Source organism: Hermetia illucens, chromosome 3, assembly GCF_905115235.1.
Source record: "Hermetia illucens chromosome 3, iHerIll2.2.curated.20191125, whole genome shotgun sequence".
Taxonomy (NCBI): Eukaryota; Metazoa; Arthropoda; class Insecta; order Diptera; family Stratiomyidae; genus Hermetia; species Hermetia illucens.
The window spans coordinates 35,981,664-36,007,541 of NC_051851.1; the positions used below are offsets into that span (position 1 = coordinate 35,981,664).

The 25,878-nt window shown below is 41.7% G+C and overlaps 2 protein-coding genes across 2 annotated transcripts; one reads left to right on the forward strand and one right to left on the reverse strand.

Moving 5' to 3' along the window:
- Positions 1–4,508: 4,508 nt before the first annotated feature.
- LOC119651563 (isopentenyl-diphosphate Delta-isomerase 1) lies at positions 4,509–19,507 on the reverse strand. The gene is made up of 3 exons (XM_038055197.1): positions 19,136–19,507; positions 18,920–19,066; positions 4,509–5,073 (listed from the first exon to the last, which is right to left on the reverse strand). The coding sequence occupies exons 1-3, from the start codon at positions 19,427–19,429 to the stop codon at positions 4,762–4,764; spliced, it is 753 nt and encodes a 250-aa protein (XP_037911125.1). The 5' UTR covers positions 19,430–19,507; the 3' UTR covers positions 4,509–4,761.
- Positions 19,508–19,601: 94 nt separating this feature from the next.
- LOC119651564 (AP-2 complex subunit sigma) lies at positions 19,602–24,588 on the forward strand. Its single transcript, XM_038055198.1, has 3 exons — positions 19,602–19,746; positions 19,812–19,961; positions 24,022–24,588. The coding sequence occupies exons 1-3, from the start codon at positions 19,744–19,746 to the stop codon at positions 24,295–24,297; spliced, it is 429 nt and encodes a 142-aa protein (XP_037911126.1). The 5' UTR covers positions 19,602–19,743; the 3' UTR covers positions 24,298–24,588.
- Positions 24,589–25,878: the final 1,290 nt, after the last annotated feature.

Genomic DNA, 25,878 nt, shown 5'->3' on the forward strand with positions numbered 1-25,878 from the left:
AATCGCCACGGGAACGTCCTACGGAAACCAAGACTCACATCCACTTGCCTGTACCCGTAGGTGTTAATGCGCGAGGAATTTGCCTCCGCAAGTTTCAAAGGTTGAGGAAATAGCCGATGATGCCGGGGTACGGGAAGAAATGAAATCTCCGCACCAGTATCTACGAGATAACTGCGCCTGCTGAGAGGGTCATAAATTGTTAGATGACGTGGCGCTGCGTTCTGGGTGGCCGTCGCCAGGACCCCCCGGACCTAGTTTTTTGATGTAGGCGCGAATTTACACGGGATCATACATCTGGTGGCTTTTTCGCCGAATCTGCGAAAGTACCAACAAATGCTTCGGTCTGTAGGATGTCCTGACGGCATGCTACCAGGTCACCCTTTTCGACCAGTAGACCGCGAGCGAGCTCGCGACCTGGCCCCCGAACGCTGAGCGTCCAGCGTCGCCCTTATTTCAGCCATACTGGCCACTAGAGAGCCATCTCGCGCTTCAGCTCGCCAACTTCGTCAGGAAGCTGCTGAACAGCCGCTATTGTTGGAGGCACCTCGTGCACCTTATCGGCCGCAACTGCCAGCGCCTCCAAAGAACCGCAGACGATTTTAAGAAGTCGTCGTCGATCTTGCTTTCTGCCTCATTTCTCGAAGCAATTGGCTGGGAGTTCGATTGCCCGACGTCAAACCTGTCAGCAAGTGATCCAGCTTAGCTGGCTCACTTACCGACAGGCGCTTAATCAACTCCGTCTTCAACAGTGTGTAGGAGACCGATTTCACTATGTCTGCCACCAGGAGGATGGACTCCTCATCCAAACCTACAATCGCGTAGTTGAACTTCGTCGCGTCCGCCGTTATTCCGGACATCTGGAACTGCGCTTCCAGATGGACGAACCACAGCTCGGATTCCGTCGCCAAAATGGAGGGACGCGCACAGCGAGGGCGACCACCTAAGGGTCCAATGGGCCTGCCACGTCTTTATTACCAAAGCCAATTTTCCGACGTGAGTTTTTGTAGAAGACGCCGCGATACCGAATTCTATAAGGCCCTACTTTGACCGCGGCAGGCCGCACCCACAAATGCCCGCACGACCGAAACCCGCACCCCGAAGCGGACGCCTGATGCGCAGACCAAAATGAAAAAAAAATCGCCACAAGAGCGGAACTCTACCGATGAATTTCTAAAAGAGTTTCGATGCCGTCTCTTGCGGCGGTTTAATATTTATTGTATGAAAAATGAAGTAATAACTAATAACTACGATAATAATAATAAGTACTCATAATAATAATAAGTACTCATGGGTCAAGGGGTTGCAAAGAGCAACTCATTATCGACTCGGTAGTTGTAGGACAAGCAACTAGAGGCCAAAGAAACCTCTTCAGTTGCTATATCGATTATGCCAAGGCTTTTGATAGCGTTCCGCATACCTGGCTAATCGACATCCTACATCTGTATCGCATTGATCCGAAACTAATAAAGTTTTTGGCGACATTCATGGAAGGGTGGCATACCACCTTGTCAGTCCGTACATCTGAGGGTGCTAATACCTCAGAGCCCATCCGTATTCGGAGGGGCATCTTCCAGGGGGATTCATTGAGTCCTCTTTGGTTTTGTATGGCACTGAACCCCCTTTCATGGCTACTGAATGATGCTAGAGGGCATGGTTTTGCAATAAAATATGGCCTACGTGCTAAGTGCCAACTGACACACTTGATGTACCTAGATGACATCAAGCTGTATGCTGGTACTGACAACCATCTTAGAAGTCTGTTGCGAATAATCGACATGTTCAGCCGTGATATTCGGATGGAGTTTGGATTAGACAAATGTCGAATCCAAGCCATCCGCAAAGGTCATCACGAGCCGCATGCCGGACATAGCATTGGTGACCTCCACATCGAAGCTGTGACCGAGACAGACTTCTACAAGTACCTAGGAATTCTGCAAGGAACCCATGCTCGAGTTGGTGATCTGAAGGAAGCTCTGCTGTCCGAATTCCTGCGACGTGTAAAGCTGGTGCTGAAATCGCATCTCTCGGGGAAGAATAAAATAAGCGCGTTGAATATATTCGCTATCCCTTCACTGGCTTATGCATTCGGAATATTGCCGTGGACGAAGACCGACCTGGAAAACGTCCAGCGGCGGATACGGACAACTATGTCCAAATTCCGAATGCATCACCCAAAGTCTGCCGTGGAGCGGATGAACCTGCCTCGTAACATCGGAGGTAGGGGCGTGGTTGACGTGGCGGCACAACATCATCGCCAAGTCGACTCGCTGCGCGCTTATTTTTACAGTAAAGAGCAGGCGAGTCCCTTGCATGCGGCTGTCTGTAAGGCAGACTGTGGACTGACTCCACTTAACTTGAAGGATCGATCTTTCAATCCTCTGAGTGGGGTGAAGTCGGACCAAGAGCGGATCGAGGAATGGAAGTCGAAGGCAATGCACGGTAAACACGTGAATTGTCTTTGGCAGCCATTTGTCGATTTGCATCTGTCGAACAGATGGCTGTGTGCTGTGGAGCTCTTTGCTGAGACGGAAGGGTTCATGTGTGCCATTCAGGATGGCGTGGTCGCCACCCGAGCTTATAAAAAGCTCATCATGAAAGAACGGGTGGAGAACGACCAGTGCAGAATGTGTGGTTCGGCGTTAGAGACGTTGGACCATCTCATTTCTGGCTGTACTGTTATGGCACCGGTGCAATACATCACCAGGCATAATGCTGTATGTAAGGTTATCCATCAAAACCTTGCATATAAGCATGGGCTGATCACGGGAACATGTCCGGTTTACCGATATGAGCCGCAAGCAGTACTTGATAGTTCTGCTTACAGCATGTATTGGGACCGGCAAGTTCTGACTGATCGCCATACCGCACACAACAAGCCTGACGTACTGCTAGTTGACAAGACGGGTCGCTCCGCGTATATTATTGATGTTGCTATCCCCCATAATAGCAACATTGAACGGAAATACGTGGAGAAGAAGGTGAACTATGAGCCATTGGCTCGTGAAATCAAAGAAATTTGGCGTCTCGAGCGGGTGGTTGTATCATAGTTCCCATAATATTGTCAGCTACAGGTATTGTACCTAAATCCCTGACGGCTTCCCTTGATGTCCTGGGACTCTCGCACAATCTGGTTCAAACCATGCAGAAGTACACCATTCTGCATATGTGCTCGATGTTGCGAGGAGTACTCGACGGATTCTCCCACTGACCTACCACCGGCCACCACCACCAGTGCCCCTTTAGTTTTTAAGTAGGTAGGATCGTCCGAGCCTAAATGCTTGGCACTTAGTGCTAGTATTAGGTAAAATCCGGCATCTGCCGAGATTGTGATAACTCGGAAATAAAAAATAAGTACTCAAAACTTGAATTTTTCCTTCGGTGGCGTGTAACTTGCTTTTTTTCTCGTTCCAATCGGACGATCTCGTCGGAATCACCACTTTAGTCTTGATATGACTTGATTGTAAGATTCTTTCGATTCGGACCCTGTAGCACAGTTAGATACTAGACAGCTACCACACTCCCCCTTGCCCCTCAAGGGGGGAAATCAGCGCGAGTACACACGATTTCAAATTGTTTTGCCTTTGAGCGTGAGCGAGATGTAACGAAAATCCGATCAGCTGTGTTTGACATACCGCCCGGACTTGCCAATGTATTGGTGAAATTGGCAAGTTTTTGCTTATGGATAAGTGAATACGTGAAACAACTTTTTGCTATATGGGTGAGCACGCCGTAGTACCAGAATAGCAAAAGCTCACCGATCTCTCTCTTACCAATACGATTTGACGAAGATTATGCCTTTTCCTTGTTTAGCGTCTCTGATGTGTACAGATAAGCTTTTGCAAGCACATTCGCAAGTGGAGTCATTTTAGTAAGGGTACTGCCTATAGTAGATCTATTGTGCCCTGTAGTATGGACTTCTATCACTCAATGATTGAGGGCAGCACTACCGCATGGGGGCTTCCTGTTGATCCGCTTTTATTTAATCCGTTTTGGGCATTTAAGTCACTGACCCTGCACGCCAGCAAAGAAAGTCAATTGACGATTTACTGGGTGAAGACTACGGGTCGGGAAATACTGAGCCTAGACTGCTTCGTGGAAATATCTTCCAATATCGTCAAATTTTACTCTCAAGATAACTGAACCTTTCGAAGTCGCGGTGATCATTTTAAAATAAACGTAGAAAGCGCAGTTTAAATAATTTTATTAATATAAAGTAAACGAAAAACTTCACAACTTTTTATCATCTCTTCTCTTCATTTAAAATCAAATGTCAATTTTCATTTCCTAACTTCCATTATTTTTTTGCGACCAAATCCAGACCTACTCCGCCACGGAGAATACCGGTGGTGGCAACTGTCAATCGAATTAACAGGATTCGAAATAAATTTCGAAAGTTGTTAACCCGCTTCGCCACAATCGTATCAATCCAGGGCACAGGTTATACATAACACCTTCTAAATGAAGTGTCTATTCCGAGAAATGAAATTTGAAGTAATGAAATGCTGAACTTGTTCCCATATCGTCCTTTTATTTCACTTTCCTGCCAACAAACATACAAATAATACAAACAGTCCAATAACAATTTCACCTGTAAATATGATAACATTACAACCTTACAAAAATATTTCTTAGTTGTTAATCCACCGTCTATCTACGTGTACTATGTACCATCTTAGCCTACCATAGTAGAATTTGTATTTTTAAATTCTTTGTACAGAAGAAAAAAACAATTTGGTATCTTTATTACAAATTATATTACTATCATTCCAATTTATGAATTTTATCAAAATCTTCAAAATTTTTCAGGGAATTCAAATTATCCCACCACAATTTGAGCCTGTATTTCAAAATTAAATTGAACCAAGGTGTTAAAGGTGCCTGCAGGCTAAGTAATTCATTGTCGAGCTGCTCTCGCTTAATATATCGTATTTCGCTCACTTCATTAGGATTCGGGCATAGGTCAACATTTTTATGCAAAAATAAGATGTAATCGATTTCGTGTTCACCCCAGATACCATCGCCTGTGTTCTCATAATGGATACGTGTCAGATAGTGGAAATCTTCGGGTTTTGCCTGAAAATAGAAACATGATGAGATAAAGAGGCGGCAACAACAAATAAAAAATGAAAATATGACAAGGAGGAAAGTTTCCGCAACATAGAATCTTTTGAGTAGAGGCATTACGTGTGTCGTAAAAATTCAAATGAGCCTCCATAAAACGGTGGAGGTGTATAAAATCTGTCTGAGGGTAAACAGCGTATTTTCAAGCTGTCGCTGAATTTTAAAAGCGCAGATTTGTATGATGTGAGTATGGCTGTATGTTTCGCAGTTTAAAACTATTTGCAGCATCATTGGTAAGCAAATAGGATCAAGTTTAGAATGTTGGAACTTTTCACGGTATATTGGAACGCTAAGTGAAAAATCAATATGAAGCGGATTCAAACTTTAATATTTGCACATTTCAAGTCATTTTATTTTATCCTGCAGGGGAGTGTTGACTGTCAGTTCCGCACGTACTCTTACCTACGAAACTGACATCAAGACATTACCACGAGGACGACGCTATCGGAATTCACTCATAGGTGTAGAGACAGTTAGACAGTTCTTGATGATAAAATTGTAGAGCTACGATATCAGTTAGGCTTCACTCTCCCCGTCAATCATTAAGGTATTCCACCAGCCAAAGCCAGTTTTGACATATGTCCGATATTAAATAGAAGAAAAGCAATCAATTGACCTAGAAAAGCTGAAACAGTTTCCGCTAATATGCCTTCTGAGGATGAATGTTAAACCATGGAACGCTATTTTCTAGTTTATATACAATTGTAACCATCCACTGCCATCCTTATATCTTTTAGCTTTCACTATAACTAAATTTCTTCTTAAAACCCATTTTTTCCTAATTTATCTAATTACTAGTAGGATACCCAGATCCGGATAGTCTTCGTGATATCTTTCCTCAAAACCGTTAACTATAATGATGGCAAATGCCTGCTCTCACACCTAGTAAAGAACCTTGGCTAAATGGCTCTGGATTTGGAGGAGGCAATGAAAGTCGGACTAAAAATAAATTTCATTAAAAGAAAATTTCTCAGTTTGACGAGTCATCAATCAATTGTTCTTCTTGGGAGCGTTGTTCTACTGTAAATGATAATTTTGCACCCCTCTTTTACGTGCGGGCTCACAGTTCCAAAATTTCTACCAAATTTTGCAATAATAGTAGTAGCAATTTTTGACCCCCTCGACGATTACCTACCTTGTCGTAGTGGGGAAACTCAGTAAGGAGGCTTCTCTAGAGAACAAAAGGTGAAGCCAAGCGGTAATCAAAATTCCAAGCCAAACGGTAATCAAAATCCCAAGTCAAGGTGAGGTGGCCGGGAACCGTGAACTCTGGGTACCAGGCGACCCCCAGTTTGAACTAGTCTTGTCTCGGCGGAAAGGAGCCCTGTCGACATCGACTTACTTTCCCTGGTAAAACTAAGGCCAAGCATGCAACAAATTATAAAGAATCAACAAACAAAAAACCTTTAAAAAAGCTAAAATTACATCTCGATCGTGACGAGCCAACTCCGAGTGAAGGGGCAACCCTAAGCTCATCGAATTTTTATTACAGCATTCAGATTCTCCACTTACTCAAGCGGAAACCAATCTGATTGAGACCCACTCCTTAAGGGGTCAGCACTTGTGACCCTGGACTCCAATCGGCGCCACCTACTGAAGATAAAGTCTTGCCCGTGGATAAGCATCTGTTCTTAGACAACGAACAGCCTTAGGGCCAGCCGCCTCCAGATAAATCATCTTCAGGCAAACCGATTCCTAGCAAACCGCCTCCGGACAAACCGTCTCCGGACAAACAGCTTCCGGCCAAATCCCCCAACCCACCGGCTTTGTTTTGGGGAAAAAGGAACATCCGTGGCACCTGCGGCTAAGGGTAAACCGCAGCGGCAGCGGTCCTCGCACGATTCAAGCTTCTCGATACAAAAAGCAGAAAAGGGGGCTCGGTCATTGAAGGGGACGTGTAGCCTATGACATCTTCATCTAACGCGTAGATGAGGTGCTATGTTTCACAAATAAATTTACAGCATTGTAAAGCGGCGAGTGCATTCATTAGTCATAGGATCAATAGCTGCAAGTCATTTATATGCCTCACACAAGAACCACAGATTGATGGTGGGTAGCCAGGGACTTAGATTTCCGATATGCTGACCTGTTCTATGCCAATGGAAGTGATAAACCCGGTTCTTACATGATGGTCACAAAAGACCTCCAGGCTAATTGGTAACCAACCTATGTAATGGCGGCACCACAACCGCCAAACTAACCATAAAAAGTTAATATGGTAATAAAGAAATTCTATGGTGCTCTGCATATTTCCTCTATGACGCAGAAAAAGTTCCCAGTAGGACATTCATCAGAGTTATCCGATAGGTCAAAAGCAAAAGCATGAGGTAATAGCAGGATATGATGTCAACGCCCACCGCATATGCTGAGGAAATTCCAACATCAATGCAAGAGGATCGAGACTATTAGAGTATCTGGTAAAAACCGATTTGCAGATCCAGATTTAGGTAATGAGTCCACTTTTTTGAACGCGGTCAGGCGAGAGGTCATCGACATCACAATGGCATCCTCTGACATTGCGGCTCTTGTCGGAATGTGGAGAGAATCAAACATATTACATTCTCGGATCACTAGCGCACTGATGTCGCAATGGGCATGGATCCATCCCCGACCACTCCCTTTCGGAATCCGCGGAAGACAGATTTGGCGACGTATAAAATAGAACTGAGCACCCTAGTCACGAATCCTGGGAGCACATCATATTCATTGCTGAAATTAGGAAAGACAACCCAGATGATCATAACTAGCATGAGAGAACCTCTCGAAAAGAGCTGTCCACTCATGGCCCCCAAAGAAGGATAAAACACTATGGTGGAGCTCGGATTTAGCAAAACAGAGGAGAACGACAAAGGTGCTCCTCAATCATGCTCTAAAGTTTGATTCTACCGCTGGCTGGAATCGGTATAGAGATATAGAAAGCTTTAAAGAAGAGCATAATATCGACTAAACGATCATCATAGAGACGCTTTCGCGAAAAGACTAACTCCATTGAGGCAACCTCAAAACTGAAGCGCATCCTTGTTAAAGAACGCAGCCAGAAGCTGAGCTATTTACGTTTACAGAACGGAAGGTACACAGAAAGCAATGCAGGAACGGCAAGCCATTTGTTTGAAATTGTCCACTTCTTAGACGGTATACAAAATCTCGTCTTGGGGCCGACAGGTATATATAGCCCTCAACTGAGAGACTAGAATCTGGCATGCAAAGTAGCATTACAGGAACGAGTAAAACGAGCACTTAACTAGTTCCATATATATAAGTCTGCACGTCCGGGTGGCATCACTCCTGCGCTAGTACTAGAGGGAATGGATGCCGTCGGTCTCACATGCTTATATTCCAATTTACTGGCGCGATGTGCGCGATTTAAACGCATGCATGGACATCGAAGGTGCCTTCAATTATGATTCATTCGCGGCAATTTGTAACGCGGCAAGGCAACATGAAATCGATCCGATGTTAATCACTTGAATCCTTCACATGCTGGAGTGGGAAAAAATCCGCACATTGGTTGGCCAGAAGTCTATTGAAGCAGGATGTCTTAGAGGTTGCCCGCAGAGAGAGGTTCTTTCCCCTCTGTTGTGGCTCCTGGTAATGTATGCCTTGCTAGGGCTTCTAAGGAACCAAAAAGACTTCGCATAAGCATTTGTAGATGATCTAGCCGCAAGTTTGCAGACACGGTATGTGACTGCTTGAATGTAACTCTGCATGGTTTCCAGATTCGTCTTTGAAAAAACATACTCCGTCGTACTGAACAAAAGAAGAATGGTCAATAAATGGCCATGAGCCTTTAGGGACTACAGACTTAATAATCTTCATCGACAGGTCAGTCATGGAAGACAGATCGGGCGCAGAGGTCTTCTCGAGTAATTCGATTATGGAACTGATCCGACCCCTTGAAAAAATTAGGACCATATTCCAGACGGAAATATATGCCATTTCATCGGCAGCGAAAGCTTTTGATATCCACTATCAAGTCTACTCTGAAGGGTGAAATTGCAACAATTCAGGCAGCTGGGTGGAGAAATTTGATTTCTTGTCGGCATACGAAAACTCTGGTCAACTAGCCCGAGGCAGAGCGGCATTTTTGTTGTCCCTTAAGAGGTGTGACATGAAAACCCTAGTAGGGCTTTTAACGAGACACTAGTCCTTGGACAAGATTGGGGTGGTGGTTTCGGCTATATGCAGCCTATATGAGGAGGAGTAAGAGACGGCCCTGCACTTCATATGGACCTGTCCGGCCTCTTCAGATCTCAGCCGAAATTACCTCGGTAAGATTTTCTTCAGTGAAGAATCTGCACACTCTCTGCCTCTAGAGAATGTTCGCAGTGTTGCAGAAGCCTGCGAATGCCGTGAGAGCGAAGCCATTGAATGGTCGATTTACAGGGATAGTACAATGGGCCTAACAAAGACCTGAGTGCTCACAGCTGCGGTTCCCCTCATCGAACTAAACTAAAACTAAACCATTTTTGAGAAAAGCCCATGTGACAGACAGACACAAAGTCAACCGATTTTAATAAGATTTAATAAACCAAGCGAGTAGTCAAACATAGCTACAAAACCGGTTAACAAGATGTTATGGAACGGATTCATGGCTTAAAAAATGTGATTAGGTCGCCCCAAAATCATTCGACATCACTCTGGAGAACGTTATCCGAAAGATGCCAGTTAGACTTAAGCGAAGTATTACTGTACAAAACATCTCAGTTAATAGCCTATGCGGATAATATAAACATTCTGGCAAGTTCGAAAAATGAAGAAGCGCTGGTAGAACTTGATGAAACAGAAATGGGATTAAAAATAAACAAGGACAATTTCATAACATAAACCAGAAAAAGATGCTAATCAGCTTAGAACAAGTGGACAGCTTCATATACTTAGGTGAGACAAGTGCAGAAAAAAATAGTGAAATAGCAAAGTCAGGAGGCCAATCATGCTTGCTAAAAAAATTTACAGCGTCGTACTGTCAACACTAAAAAATAAAAGTGTACCCAGAAAACAAAGGCAACGTTACACAAGACATTCATTGGACCAACTCTAGGCAACGGTAGCGAGGGCTGGATGAAAATCAGGCCGGAGCGCAGAAAATCAATACCTTCGAGTGACAAATCCTCAAACAAATTTTAGGCTCAATTAAGGAAGTACTCAATGGGAACCTAAATAAGTATACTGCGAGCTAGTAACCCATATCAAAACTCAAAAGCTCCAGTGGGCAGGCTATTTAGAGCGAAAAAGTGGAAGAGAAATTGTAAAAACCGTTTCCGTCAATAGGCAAGTGTTGTTCATTTTGCAGTCAACACTGGAGAAGGTAACAAACTCCAGAAATACTGGTAAGGACATCTTGCAGTGAAGAAGGGAATAAACTGTTCCCGAAATGCTGGTGTTAGCGAAATTGAAAATACTTACCTAGCGACGAAAACGATACTTACAAATGTGATATGTTGCTTGGTTTTCAAAATGTGGAGAGGCAACCGCTCAACCGGGAAAAGTAGATACGGAGACTTCGGGAGGCTAAGGTATTGGAACATTGGGGCACCGCAGAAGTAGAAGAAAAAGACATAGACGCAACACCCTAAAGTTTTTGCCTAACTAATGTTTGACGAACACAATCCATTTAGGCTTACTTTATAGAAGTCCATCTCTTAGTCCTTTCAAGTTATCTATTAATATTTAATTACAGACGCTACCGAAGAATTATCAAATGAGCCGTTGGAAGGATATTTATGTTCTTTTTTGCAGTCGCAACGATAAATAACAGGCATATCAATGGCGATCTACAAAAATCGCTAACCACAAAGTAGACTACACGATATGATGCACAAACAGACATTTGATCATTGAATTTTAGTTTGAATCTTAACCCAATTCATTAATGTTATTAATTACAAAACTTACATACAAGTAACAAAATGTTCAATGGGGATTCTGAATAGCATCACAGCAATGAATGGTAGCGCGAATTTCTTGAAATGTAATAAACTCAAAAATTGAAGTTCCAAAGTTGCGACCTTCCCATTAAACGGCGAGTCCCAGGTACCACAAAGCAAAGCCACGAAATCGAGAGGCAAATGCTGAACCAACTCAACTTTCGCACTGCCCCTTTTACCTTTATTGATTTATTATAATTGATTCTAAAAGCGTTTCTGATATGACGGTTTATAACTAAATGATATTGACAACCAAAAAGGATAGAAACCTTTTGGAATAGTCCTTGTGAAAGTTGAAGCTACAATTAATGACATATAATTAAAATTTCGAATATGTCACAATTTAAATTGCAATTAGCATCACATGAGCATCATAATCTACGTTCCAGTACTATAAATAAAGCAGCGTGAAATTTCTCTATAATTTCTAGCTTTGACCTACTTTTTCGTAACTTTATCCTCTTCCACGTGTCATGAACTGCCGTCATTTGCATATTCCCAAAAAACCACCGAAAAAGCTCATGCTCTTACCATAGAAGCATCCTTTTGATGAAAACATCCAATTTGCGAATCCAAAGTCACAACTAAATCATCTCAACCTGCCATTCAAACGTTGAATGCCATAAGAAAGGACGTAGCAACCCACTTGAATCAAACATGAGAGATTTCGTCGCCGATAGAATGTGGACTAATGAAAATATCACATATTCGAGCCCCAAGTATAGCAGAAGCTAATTGAGTTTCTGACATAATTTATAATGAACTAAGCAAGCGGATTTTGCTGAATATATGATTACAATAGTTTAATATATTATTCCTAGTAACAGGAAATTAAGGTATTACCTCCCACTTGAAGAGGATTTCATGCTATCATCCAAATCTGAATCACTTGTATGAACACATCAGAGGGGTGAAGTGTAATTTGGCTTTCTTTTTACAAAAGATGAAAAGTAAAATCATTCATCCTATCTATGAATGCCAATGCATCCACATTTCTACTCATTTCGACTTAGATTCCGTACTCTCTACAAATACATAATCGCATCTCAATTATCTGTTGATTCCGCCTCGTTACGAATGCAACATGCCAAACCCAAACCTGAGTTCGAGTTAACAAATTTCAATGGATCTTATCCACAGTAGAATGCCGTGGAAATTTATGATGCGTAAAGCAGCGGATGAACGCTCCGCGGAGCTAGGACAATCTCATATCCTTTAATAATAGAAATCAGATAATTCAGTTAGAAATAGAAGCGTCGAGAATCGACGTTTGCATCCTATCTGAAAGTAAAGCAAATCAGAGACTGGGAGCTTTGCCACTGAGATTGGAACAGAATATTGTTTCTCATGAATAAAACAATGCGAAAAGCAGAAACTATTTTTACTTTAGGAATTTACTTGATGGAACCTCATATCTTGTCGCTTATTAGAGGGAACTACATATGGCTTCAATGTTACTCGGAGATAATTCAAATGATTTGCATTTAAGACACCGATTTTCTAAGCTAACAATATAATGCGTTAAGTTATTTGGTTCACTAGTCCAGGGAGCCAGATATCTCACACAATGAGGCATGTAGTCTTCCCCCCATCATTCTGATAATTATGTAATTAACTGCAAACCAAACTCATCTCATTTAATGTATGCGCAAGAAATTATAGTTTCTATAATCCCAGACGATTTAGTGATTCAGCCCTTTCGGAAGGACAAATTAACGGACCAACAGGTTACTAAGTTGTGTTTTGAAATTTGGAGGAGACACGTAGTTTCTAAGGAACAACTATGATAAGGGCACAGGTACTGGAAAGTATCTTACTGGTAAAAAGACAAACCAACCCGGGAGATTATTGGATTAAAAAATAAGAGACGGAGACGGCTTCGTCCAAGGCAGAGGCAACTTATCAGAGGCTGCCTAACCTGTACCCTGGATGCAGCGTGACCGAAACGGTGCGCAGATGTTAGTGCTCCTTTTTATACATTCTCACAACACAACGTTTTCGTCTCTTATTTTTGAATGCTTGGGGACAAAAAGAGCAGTCCGTGAACCAAAAATAGTGGGAGTAAGTTCCTTTCTCCATTTGATCCAGTCCGACATCAAGTGAATTGCAAACTCAGAATCCCTCAATTCCTAAATAAAAAAGATTATTGGATGATAATACATGCATGAATGAAGTGTTGGATTGTCCTGTCAATGGTGGCATATCGCTCAACTAGAAAACTTGACACATTGAAAGTTGGTTTTTGGTCGACGAAAAATTTGAATTAGAGATGAAAGAAGCGTTGATATCGCATATTGATAACTACGTAATAAACAAAACGGATATTGAACAGACCGATAACGAAATGAAGTTGTTAAATAATGGTCTTGCGTTCGCAGTACCACCAACTAAGGTTCTCGACGAAACCGTAGTTAACATCGAGGCAGGTGTAAAATTCTTGGATAACGACACTAAGGACGAAATTCGTTCGGGTATAAGTGAAATCATTCGGAATAACGCGCCGCTAAAAATTTGTAAACGCGATTTAAAAACAATATGCGAACTTCGTGATAAACCGCTATATTTTTTCAAGGCGGACAAGGAGAACAACGTCGTCGTTATGGACAAAGATAAATATGGCCAGGCTGCTTTTCGGAAACTGGAGAGTAGAAACCTCTTCGAATTGGGGAACAACCCGCTTCCCGAATCTATCAAAAGGATCGATCGAGCGTTGAAGGAAGCTAGTGCGGTATTCCCGATTTTGCGCCGAGGTCCACCAATTCGATATCCCTAAAAGCAGTCTGGTGTCCTGGCCTACGTCATCGCTCCATCTTAGGCAGGGTCTGCCTCGTCTTCTTTTTCTACTATAGATATTGCCCTTATAGACTTTCCGGGCTGGATCATCCTCATCCATACGGAGTAAGTGACCCGCCCACGGTAACCAATTGCGCCGAAGACCTTTTTCTCAAACTGACCTCTCGCCTTCAGCAGCAGGGCAAACCAGGGTACAACCAACTATAAAAGGTTTGAGTAGAGCCAAGTTGGTAATGGTTTGTCATTATCATGGTATCGTTCATAAATTTCGTCGTTATGTAGGCTACAGAATCGTCCATCCTCATATAGGGGGCCAAAAATTCTTCGGAGGATTCTTCTCTCGAACGCGGCCAAGAGTTCGTAATTCTTCTTGCTAAGAACCGAAGTCTCCGAGGAATACAAGAGGACTGGCAAGATCATTGCCTTGTACAGTAAGAGCTTTGACCCTATAGTGAGACGTTTCGAGCGGAACAGTTTTTTTAAGCTGAGATAACTCCGTTCGCTGCCAACAACCATGCACAAATTTCATTGGCATAATTGTTATCGATTGTGATTTTCGCTCCTAGAGAGCAGACATTATAAAATGTCTCAAAATTGTGGTCTCCTATCGTTATTTTCCTCATTTTACATGCCATTTGATGCTGTTGGTTCTGACCCCGCCCACATGTACTTTGTTCAAGGCATATGCCAGTTGTGGGGTGGACTTGAAGAGGAGATCTCACGCATCGCTGAACACTTTTCCAATGCCAGGTTGAAGAGGATGCATGATAAGGCGCCACCTTATCTTAGACCGTAGTTGATGTTGAATCGTCTCGAGAGTGCTCCTGTTGCTTTTATTTGGCGTCCCACATTGGTCAGGGTCAGCCTAGTCAGTCTTATAAATTTTGTCGGGATACAAAATTCTCTCTTGACTATGTAGAGTATTACCCTGGCTATGCTGACTAGACGGACTTCAAGTCGATAAAAAGTTGATGCAATTGATGTCTATATTCCAACAGTTTTTCCATCGCTTGCCGCAAAAAGAAAATATGATCTGCTGCTGATTTGCCTGGAGTGAAGCCTCTTTGGTAAGAACCGATGATATTTTGGACGTAGCAAGACAACATGCCTTGTTACCAGTCGTCAAGCAGTGATTCACTGTTCCAGGCCTTGAACATTATTTGATGAACCGCCAATTATGTTGGTGGCAGTATCAGTATCATCAAGGTATCAGCCAGCTGCTGAGCAATATTCGATATGTACAAGGAGCGTTGCCGGGTTCGTCGTTGTAATATCCATCCAGTCTGAGGCTTCTTTTTGTGGTTTTGTAGCAAGTTGTTTTCCGTGTAGGCTTGTCAACCCTACCCAACCCCCAAACTGGAGGACCAGTTGATACAAATTGCTGCGTGTTAATTTGGCACGGGAGACTCTTCATCCTCTTCCGTCTGGAATTTTTCATTAAGGAAGAACCACCACGTGGAAGTGCAAGTATTGTTTAGTAGTAGAGCTACTGCTGTTGGTTCAACAGGCGTTTCCCAGGTTTTATGCTCGATCGTGAGTACCAATCCACATCGCCCTGGAACATATACTACCCCTTGACCTATCCATAATGTGAATATTATTCACAATGTCCTTAAGCGGTTGAAGGCGATAATCACCCTAATCCGCAAGCGAAACGAATTCTTTTGTCGCGAGAGAAAATATATCCCAAATACTTGGATACAGGAAAAGATTCACCATATTGACCGATGCGCCCGAACTGAGCAAAGAACGCAGAAAATGTTCAAATTTGACACTAAAGATTTGTTGTACAAAAAATATGTAGGAGCGGCCCATAGGAAAAGGGAAAAACAGTCAATATGGCAGGAGCAGTAGATAAGTTTTGATGCAGCTTCGATACCACATATCCCACGGGAAAAGTGCTAAGTGGAAGGAACGTTTTTCTGATTAAAAATCTGATATAACCGCTTAGCAGCATGTTGCCTCCACTGAAAAAAAAACATGCAGATCTTATTTAAAAGGGGATAAAACAAAGAATATTAAAGTTCGTTAATATTGTCTCCCTTAATTTTGACGTTTTTTTTTCGTTTTCCCGGATATTTCTAGAAATCGGATTCACACTAACGCGAAACCAGAAGCTAGACTCTTCAGGTATGAAAGGTTTTGTGTATTTCTTTTATAAAGAGATTTGAGTGTGCATTTGTCCCATTATTATGTGCACGTAATACAGTGCACGAAGTAAGGTTAGCCGCAATTACATTTTCCAAGATTTTGAGAAAAATACAAAAGATTTTTCTTTTCTCTTTTTATAATTTTATTAGACTTCAGTTCATATTACAAAAAGATTTGTTCAAAAAAAAATTCTAGGTGTTGATTTTTTCCAGGTTTTTCGTTTTTTTACATGCTGCAAGTGCAAACTAAGGTTAGCCGCACTTACTGTTTTGGATGAAAAAAAATAATTTTCGTATTGGTTTTCAATCAATACTTGGTATATTTGCCTCTGGCATCATGTAAAGCGATGATTCGGCGCGGAAAACTGTCATACAGTGATCGGATTTTGTCATGAGGGATGTTTGCTCAGGCCAGCTAGCTTCTTTGAGGCCATTTTCATAAACTTTTCGTGCCAAAATCGACCATACGTTCTCGATATTGTTCACATCTGGTAACTTCGATGGCCAATTGTCAAAACGCCGTATGCCACGTTGCTCAAAATAAGCCAAAGTTGATCTGGTCACATGTATTGGTGCATTGTCTTGCTGAAATTTCCAATTCAGGTCAGCACATTCGAAGCCTGGGAAATGAGGACCAATCATCTGCTCATAATCCACAGCGTTCATTCTGGTCGAAATGAAAAAACATGCCTCTGTATGTTTTTTAAATAGCCAATAGCACCCCATACCATTAGTGAGCCATCGCCGGATTGACGCTTACTGAAAATTTTTTCTTCAGTACGTAAATTGTGCCAATAATAGGCAAAACCATCTGGGCCATCCAAATTGAACTTTTTTTCATCCGAAAAAATAATATTCTGCCATTCTTTTGTTCAATGAATATGATCCAGGGCGAACTTCTTATGGCCTTCAATGTCGTTTGATGGATTTCAAGTAGCTGCAACCACTTAAAATCTTTTGTATACGTCGAACACCAATAGGTAAATTATTTTGCAACTTGGTATCACGAGCAGACTTGTTGCTGTTGGCTGCAGATCGTATCAAATGCCGTTTTTGTGCTTAAGATATCGTTGATGGCCGGCCTGTCATGTAATTTTTGCCGTAATTTTCACGATTTTCCAGAGAATTTCGAACAACTTTTCCACATCCCATTTTGATTCGCATGAATTACAAACGACAACTGCGTGTGAAATCCCACAAAGTGTCAAGAGAATGTGCATAACCGTAAATCAAGTCAGAACAAAACATAAACATGTCCACAGCATTGTTTATTTGGCTCAAAACATTGAGTGCGGCTAACCTTAGTTCGCACTTGCAGCATGTAAAAAAAATAAATAAACCTGCAAGCATTTTTTTGAACACATCTTTTTGTAATATGAATTGAAATAGTCTCTAATAAAATTATAAAAAAAGTTTTTTTTTCTCAAAATCTTGGAAAATGTAAGTGCGGCTAACCCTAGTTCGCGCACTGTATACACATATATTATGTGAGAATATCCACTTTCAAGTGATATTGACATTCCAAGTCTTGAATTTGCTCAGAAGCGACAGCTTTGACCTATTATAACTTTGTTAGGGATGATGCGATTTTCACTAAATTTGGAAGGACCATGTTCTAATCTGTAGCCTACATTTCGTGATTCTAGGGTGAACTTAAGGAGGGTTTGCCAGTTACTAAAAATTAGAGTAATGTATTATTATTAACTTTATTTGAACAGGTATCGAAATTGAGGCTATTTTGAGGCCTAGGCATCATACAGCCTTTTGACTTTTTTCAGATTTTTCGGTTAAGTAGTTTCTGAAAATAGGTCCGTTAAAGAAATGATCACTTTCAAACCCCCGCAATCCTCACCTTTCCAACAGATGTCAAAACTAAGACCGGCTTCGAAACTACTGATACCCCGCATGACTATTTTTGATGAAAAAAGAATGTATACCCCTTTTTTGCATCTATGGGGACCGCCCTTAAAATTCGACGTAAAAGGGTGTAACTCACTATATGCGTGAACGTTCACCTTTCTACCAAATGTGGTGTTTTTACTCAAGCGCGGATTATATTATAATACAAGGCAAAATAAACGAAATAATTTGCCCCTCTCCCAACTTCTTCGAGTGAATCCTTGCACACACTAGAAGGAGATTGTTGCTGTTACTAAACAAACACATTGGATTTATAATCATAAATTTTTCCTAACAACAGTAAAAGGTAGGCTTTCTTTATGAAACCTCGATTCGAAATTTGGAAACCAATCACTTTTGTTTTGTAGATATGCAGTTTTTTTGTTCATTTTGGAGACTACAATCTAAATTCCGAACGAACCTCCGAAAACAAAAACAGAAATGAATGAATTCTCTGATGTTAATTTACTTCAAAGATTCATTGATTAAAAATGAAATCCAATGTAAATATCTCCAAAATCTTCATCTTATTTCAACTTTAGCTTGAGGAGCCGCTTCACAAACGATACCGAAAAAATACTATAAACAATGTCATATGATAAAATATCATTTTTAGATTTCAGTAACTCAATCCAACAACCTATCAAACCATGGAGCACTGTGAACTGCAAATATGTTTTCGAGCTAACAATTCAGCCCATATTATTATAAACTTCGCCTGAAAAGCCCATTCATTCCCGTTTTGAGAAGTGAAGAGGAAAAATAATCTGCGACTCAGGCCAGATGCAAAGTGTTTAACATCCGCCCATTATTGTTGAGGCATTTTCAATTCAACAATATGAGTCGCTTAACTGACCTTCAAAATTAATTCAAAACGTGGAGAAAGTGAGGTGAGCTGGAGGGTGATGCAACACATAGTCATCTCTCGAATGCGTCTGAACCCTGAAAACCAGTACTTAACCGCAAGCTAGCAAACATTTTGCAGGCACTAAACCATAGAATCCTAAATGAATTTAAGCTAAAAATAATCACCTGATCATATGGAACTCCCAATTCATAGTTGAGGCGTCTTTGGGCTGCTTTTCGAATTCCAATTGCGTTACTTTCTTCGCGCTCTTCGGTAATATCGAAGAGGGGATGACTGCAGCACGCATTTGTGTAACGATCGGGAAATGTAATCTGAAATGTAAAAGGGATTCTTTGCAAACTATTTCCGGCAAAGAAGACAATTTGAAAAACTCCTCCCACCTTGTGTTCTGAGCGTCTTTGCACTAACATATCGCCATCTGAATTGAACAGGAAAACACTAAAAGCGCGATGTAGTTTCACTCGACCGTTTTCACTGACTCTGTGGCAATCTCGCTTCGAGGTATGACCTGTGACTTTATCGTTTTCGTCCACTAGGATACAGTTTTCTTTTAAAGCCAGTTCCTGTAGGGCATCGTGTTTTTTCACTGCAGAGGCAACAGATGACATTTTTCGGATCGACTGCATGTCCTCGAATATGCAGTTTAGAATCTTCTTTCCGCAGTTTGACAGCATTTTCTTTACGTTTAGTTATTTGAAGAGATTCCCCGACCTGCGGACTTAAATTACACTCTGCGCGCAATCAACTCCGCTCAAGCATTTTGTTCACTGCCATTTATACGTCAATTTCTCATTCCCGACAGACGTCATAATACCGAACTGACACTCCGAACTCCGAAAGTCAATTTGACTTGTAGCGGAGACTGGGGCCAGATGACAGCGAAAGAAAATTGTCAGCACAATTGGGGGTGTCAAAATTGCTGTCAAGTGTGTGTGTACCATTCGGTTGCAGAGATAATCGAAGGAAAATTGTATAATTCTCGTGAAAAATGGTAGATAATTGGTTAAACTTGTTGTAAGGACTATATATCACTAAGGCGCCACTGAATACTTTCAGATTCGCTTCATTCTCATACAAAATCGCGCTGGTAAGACGCGTTTAGCGAAATGGTACATGAATTTCGATGACGACGAGAAACAGAAACTAATCGAAGAAGTTCATGCTGTGGTGACGGTTCGAGATGCGAAACATACTAACTTCGTAGAGGTAAATACCAAAAGAACTAACAGAGCTTCGACAAATTCGTGTTACTATCTTATTGGCCCGCATTGGGCGCTTAATCATTTCCGGTTCTGATTGTGGGTAAAATCACTGCCAACTAGTAGGCGCTCCAATTACAGCGAAATGGCAGTAAATTGAAAAACTCGACAATACAGCACATAAGTACGCCGCCAGCCTTTCTTATTACAAAATGGAACAAAATACTGATGTTTAACAAATATCAAAACTCCGGGCCACTTAAGGCTCGACATTCTGGGCCTAAACGAATTGAGTTGATGGGACTCTGTAGAGTACTCTTCTCCCTCATGTGGCACCTGGCTTTTGTGCGGTAGGGACGCGAATCCCATATCGAGCTGTTACATACAGCTACCACGATGCCCGCTTTCATAGCCTGGGAGGAGCACCTACACGAAATTTGAAAGAAAATTCCTAAATATCACACTGTATGGTGATGGATGATCTGAATGCCAAGGTGAGCTCTAATGATTTGACATAGTCTAGGAGTTTTCACTGCCTCGTCAACGGCGCGCACTATTCCACCAAAGAACCTGTAAAAAGTCAGTTGGTCTTCGAATGGCCAGCAACGAACATCTAATCACATTAACCAAATTGCGATCAGTGGTAGAATTTGGAGTTCCTTTCCGATATGTAGCGAAAGGAGAGCTAACATCGGCATCGGAAAGGGTCATCATCCATCAAACGTTGCCCAGCAGTGGGAAATGTTCATCTGACGGAGGGACTGCTCTTCCAAACAGGAGCACAAACAGGAGCAAAGTAATCTCTGCCATCAACATGCTTAAATGGAGTAAAACCATCGACCTTGACAATCTCCCTGCGAAACTTTTTCGTACTTCCACCCGTTCGTAAACCTTGGGGATCTGATCTTCCCCAGCGAGCGAAAGAGGGAAATGATCATCTGAACCACTATGGAACGGCGTGCGGAATTTAAATCGCTACACAATCTGCTCATCACCCATTTTAGCGTAAACAAGGGGTGTATCTGGAATGAATCATGCGGGGGAGGGAAAATGAAACAAACGTGAGCAGGTATCTAATCATCTTCGAAGCTAGCTTGCTACCTAAACTACGACTTAAAACCCAAACTAATATCCGCGGTATCTCAACAAGACCATGGCCAAAAGCACTAGGACCTCTAACCCCCAAAACAACAAGTGCAATGAAGCAATTTTGAATTCCTCAAAGCAGAAAAGAAAACAGTTCCACGAACACGAAAAATACTACCAAGATGATATTGCTGGGAAGATCCACCCACCCCGTCTAAACTAGCTAACAAGCAACGAGGTTCAAGCCGGGGCCTTCATCCTTCATCTCTTCCTCGTATGTAAACACATCAGCTCCCCTTTCTCCTCTCTCGGGCCCTCCCCCTCAATCATTGAGCAGCTAAACCAGATCAATTCCCCACCCATAATCTCTTTAGGATAATTACTTACCCAATATCTGAGAAAATAGAGTACTTGAAGCGATCGTATATCTCCTCTACACATCAAACCATCCTGTCATCCTTTAAACCTAACCCCACTGCACGAGAACTTCAAAAGCACGTCAACAAACCTGAGATTGGTCCGTAATTCCAGGTTATTTATAAATCGATTTTGAAACCCAATGAGGCGTATGGCATTCAATTTTGAGGTCGGCTAAAAATCAAACCTAGCAAGGATCAATAGAACACAAATGAAAATCACCAGAGAGATTCTCAGTTCCACCAAATACATCGGCACCTAAATTATACGATGTGAGACAGATCTAAACATATATATATTTGCCAAAACCCCTATGTGGGGCATTGCGTTATCGGTTCCCAGCAATGTGCTTCAACTACTTCCACGATTTCCCGAAAAGCTTGCACTCGTTCACTGCTCCATTCCACATAATTCTAGGGCGACAAACTCATCGGCCGGCCTGAGATAATGGGTTCCAGTATATGGCATGTAGGTTGCACCCTTGCTTAATGCGTGATCTGTCCACTGCCACTTCCCCTGTCTCAACGAGTTCTTCATTAGTTATTGTCTTAGGTCCGAGATTCCCGGTGGCACGACGCGAACATGAATTGATGAAAGCTTGAAGTGGAAATGGAAATCACTTCCCATATAGTAGCTTAGAGAGAACGCTGACACGGAACAGCCTCAACTTGATGCTGGTGTTGAGATAGTTACATTTTTAAATTTTGGATAAGACACAGCGCATTTTAGATATACAAATTGACTTCTAGATATACAAATTGGCTCTTTTTCTTAATTAAGACTCATTTCATCAAGATCCATGACTCGGTCAGAAAGAATGGAGATGTCATCAGTATAATAGAGGTGTTTGCGAAAAGATGATATTGTCGATTGGACGACCTCTACTGATAACGAGAGGAAAAAGTATCCCTGACAAGAGGCAACTCTGGCTGACTCCGTTTTGGACTCCAAATTCCTCTGAAATTCTGCCTCAAGGCAACACGTGACACGAGTCACTTTAATAAACAGATATTAGCTTCCCCGGAATGGTCCTCTTGCGTAGAGCATTCATAATATACTCCCTCTTCCCGAAGAAGAGCTAGTGTGATCTAAACTCCCGCAGATTGTCCCACAATGTTCCAAAAGGTGTTAATATGGTTGGTGCAGGAGGATCCAGAGTTGAGAGCAGCTTGCTCGACGTTTTCTTTAACGCGTTCCAGGATGATTTTAGCTAATATCTTGGTGACGGCAGGAAGCACGAAAATATTCCTGCAGTTATTGCCCTTCTTAGGAATTTTAACAGCCATTCCCTTCTCTCGTTCATTGGGATCTTAGATACTTTAGAGGTAACAGCTACATAAATTACAGGAGCGGAATGGAATACTTTCGCAGGGAGACTGTCAAGGCCAGTAGTTTTATTCCGGCTGAATGGGTTGATATTACGGTGGTTTGTTCTAAAATATCAAAGGAATTTTAAGTCCAACACGGAATCCCCTAGCCTACTGCGATGTCTGAAGCATCGACGGGGGATCCTGTTGAGGGAATGTCAAAAGTGTAGCGTTTACCAGCTGCTACTTGGTGGTTTCAAACGCTTGGACGGTTTTTAGAGACTACACAACCTCCCGCGAATCTTTGGTCTTAGGGCCAGACAGGAAGACGTTAAGTAATGCCTGGTAGTGGCAGAAAACGACGGTAGAAGTTTTCCAGAATAAATAAATCTTTGGAAGGTTTGCGCCGCATTACACAAGCCAGCATTCATCCGTGTGAACTCGAAGAGTCTTAAGATTTGTACAAATTGCCGTCTTTGGAATACCTTCGGGAGCTACAGGGGTTTGGTAGTAATAATAATAATAATCGTTGGCACAACAATCCATATTGGATCAGGGCCTTGAAGTGTGTTAGAGCACTTCATTCAAGACCGTAACGGTACACTACAGTAGACTGTAGGAGACAATGTGGTCTGCATTGCGCTCGCCCGAGATTATTACCCTGATTTGACTCAGGTACTCATTCACAGCTGAGTCGACTGGTATCCGATGTCAAATCACGATACAAATCCCTCTGCCACCAGCGAGATTTGAACCGCGACCTTCCGTACGACAGCCTTGCAGTAAGCCTTGGTGAAATACGAGGTCGAGAAAACCGACAATTTGCTAAGTAATATGTAGTCTTGAATGTGTAGAATGGGGTACCGATCCGCAATCGTCCAAGCATCCAGGCGTCTGTAGTCTCCACAAAGTCGTAATTTGTCTTTGGGTTTGGGGAGCAAATGGAGTGGAGATGACCAACTACGCTTGGAAGGTCCGCATATACCCTGCTGCATGCGCGTCCGGCGCATCTTTCTACGTTGATTTTAAGGGGAGGGGAGACCTCATACATGCATAAGGGGGGTGCAATTTTTTTACCAAATATAGTTCATGTTTTCATTACATTTTTTGCCTTTGTAATTACATTGAATCTGCAATACGGTAAATAAGTAAAGTAAGTAGAAGTAAATATTTAACTTTAACATTTGTAAAAATTATATTTCCTATCAACATTAAGCAATTTATTTTAATTCTATTCCTCTTTCCGTTCCATTTTAGTTCCGTAACTTCAAAATTGTCTATCGTCGTTATGCGGGTCTCTACTTTTGCATATGCGTCGACGTCAACGACAACAATCTTTGCTACTTGGAAGCCATCCATAACTTTGTCGAAGTGCTCAACGAATATTTCCATAACGTTTGCGAGTTAGATTTGGTGTTCAACTTCTACAAGGTCTACACCGTTGTGGATGAAATGTTTTTGGCTGGTGAAATTCGGGAAACATCACAAACAAAGGTCTTAAAGCAATTGTTGACTCTCAACTCATTAGAGTAGATTACACTCATCCAATCCTGATTGAATTTTTGTTGCATGGGAGTGTGCAAAGTGAACGCAACATACTCTTTATTATCGTATATACAAATATGCCATTCATTCCTCTGTTCGTTTTTTAAGAATTGATTTTTTATTGGATAATGTGAAAATTCATATATTTATCATGGCTGCAGAATTTGAGTTCGTGAACTGTGAACGAGAAAGTCGAATATTATACACGCATAAATTACCAAATAATGTAAGTAAATGAAAAGATTTAATGTTATGAAATAAAAAAGTAAGTGATAGATAGTTGTTTGTTTATGCATTAACTTCAGCTTCAAACTCATTTATTGTTCATTTTGAACGGCATTTACAGTTTTTCAAACGAATCAATTTTCCTTAGAAACCTTGTATTTTCCATACATAACATCATTCTGGCTGTGTAGCTATGAAAATCATAAGAGAAGGGATCATGTGCATAACCCATATTCTAAATTATCTGAAAAATAAGGATCCCCAAACCATGCTTAATGTCCTTAAAACTTCCCCGATCAAACTGCTCGCATTCGAGGAAGTAGGTGAATGATCCCAGCAAAATTACAAGTTTCTACAGACTTTTCGATACGAATGAAATGCAAAAGTTGCTAAACTATCCCTTGAGCCACAGTTTGAATGTCGACCGGGTGATTAACACACATCGCAATCTCTTGACCTCCTCAGAAATCGTTCGAAAATGCAGAACTTGTTTAAATTCTACATCTAAATTCAATACGATGGAGCTACTCTGGGCACGTAGCCAATGCTGAACAGAAGGAAATGGAATTTCAAATGCCGTAGCAAACGAGATTTCAATTCCTTCTATTTCCAGACCAAACTATCTACCAGCAAATCTAACAAACTTTTGCTGTCAGAACTAAACAAACATTTTGCAAAATTCGTAATATCAAAAAACATACAAATCTCTCTTAACTGACTTGCTAAATAGAGTAGTGGTTTTTTTTGGGAAATTGAAGAAGTCCTGAGTCCACAATACACCTGATTGCAGACCGGACCAATTGAGGAGCAGCTTGCTTCTGCGTTTATGGTCTACAAACCTCCCAGTCTTGCCCTTCAATTACGTTGCTCCCAGGGTAGAGGTGAGGCCGCGTCTGATGAGGTGCTTCTGCCTCGGACGAAACCGAAAGTCACAGAGTAAAGGTATTACAGATTGATTTTGGTCGATCCCGTAACGAAGAAGTAGAATTCATCCAACACTTTCTAACTTAAGCATAGTGGACTACTTCTATCAGGAGCTGAGCCCTTCCCCCGTCCCATAGACACACGCTTTTTTTGGGAATCCAATCTTCAAAATTGAAGCCTTATGAGGATTTCTATTTTACTTGATTACGAAGAAGGGGAAAGCGGTATAAGACGAAATCCTGTGTTCGTTTGAGAACCTAGTATCAATTTTAAAGTTTGTCGTAACAGTAAAAAAGTCCAATTTGGAAATTAGAATATCAATTAGCAATCCAGATATAAGGCCTGCGAGCCCATGAATTCTCCTCTAATACAAAATTACCGACCCCGGAAATCTTTCTTTTTCACTGCTGCCACTTACAT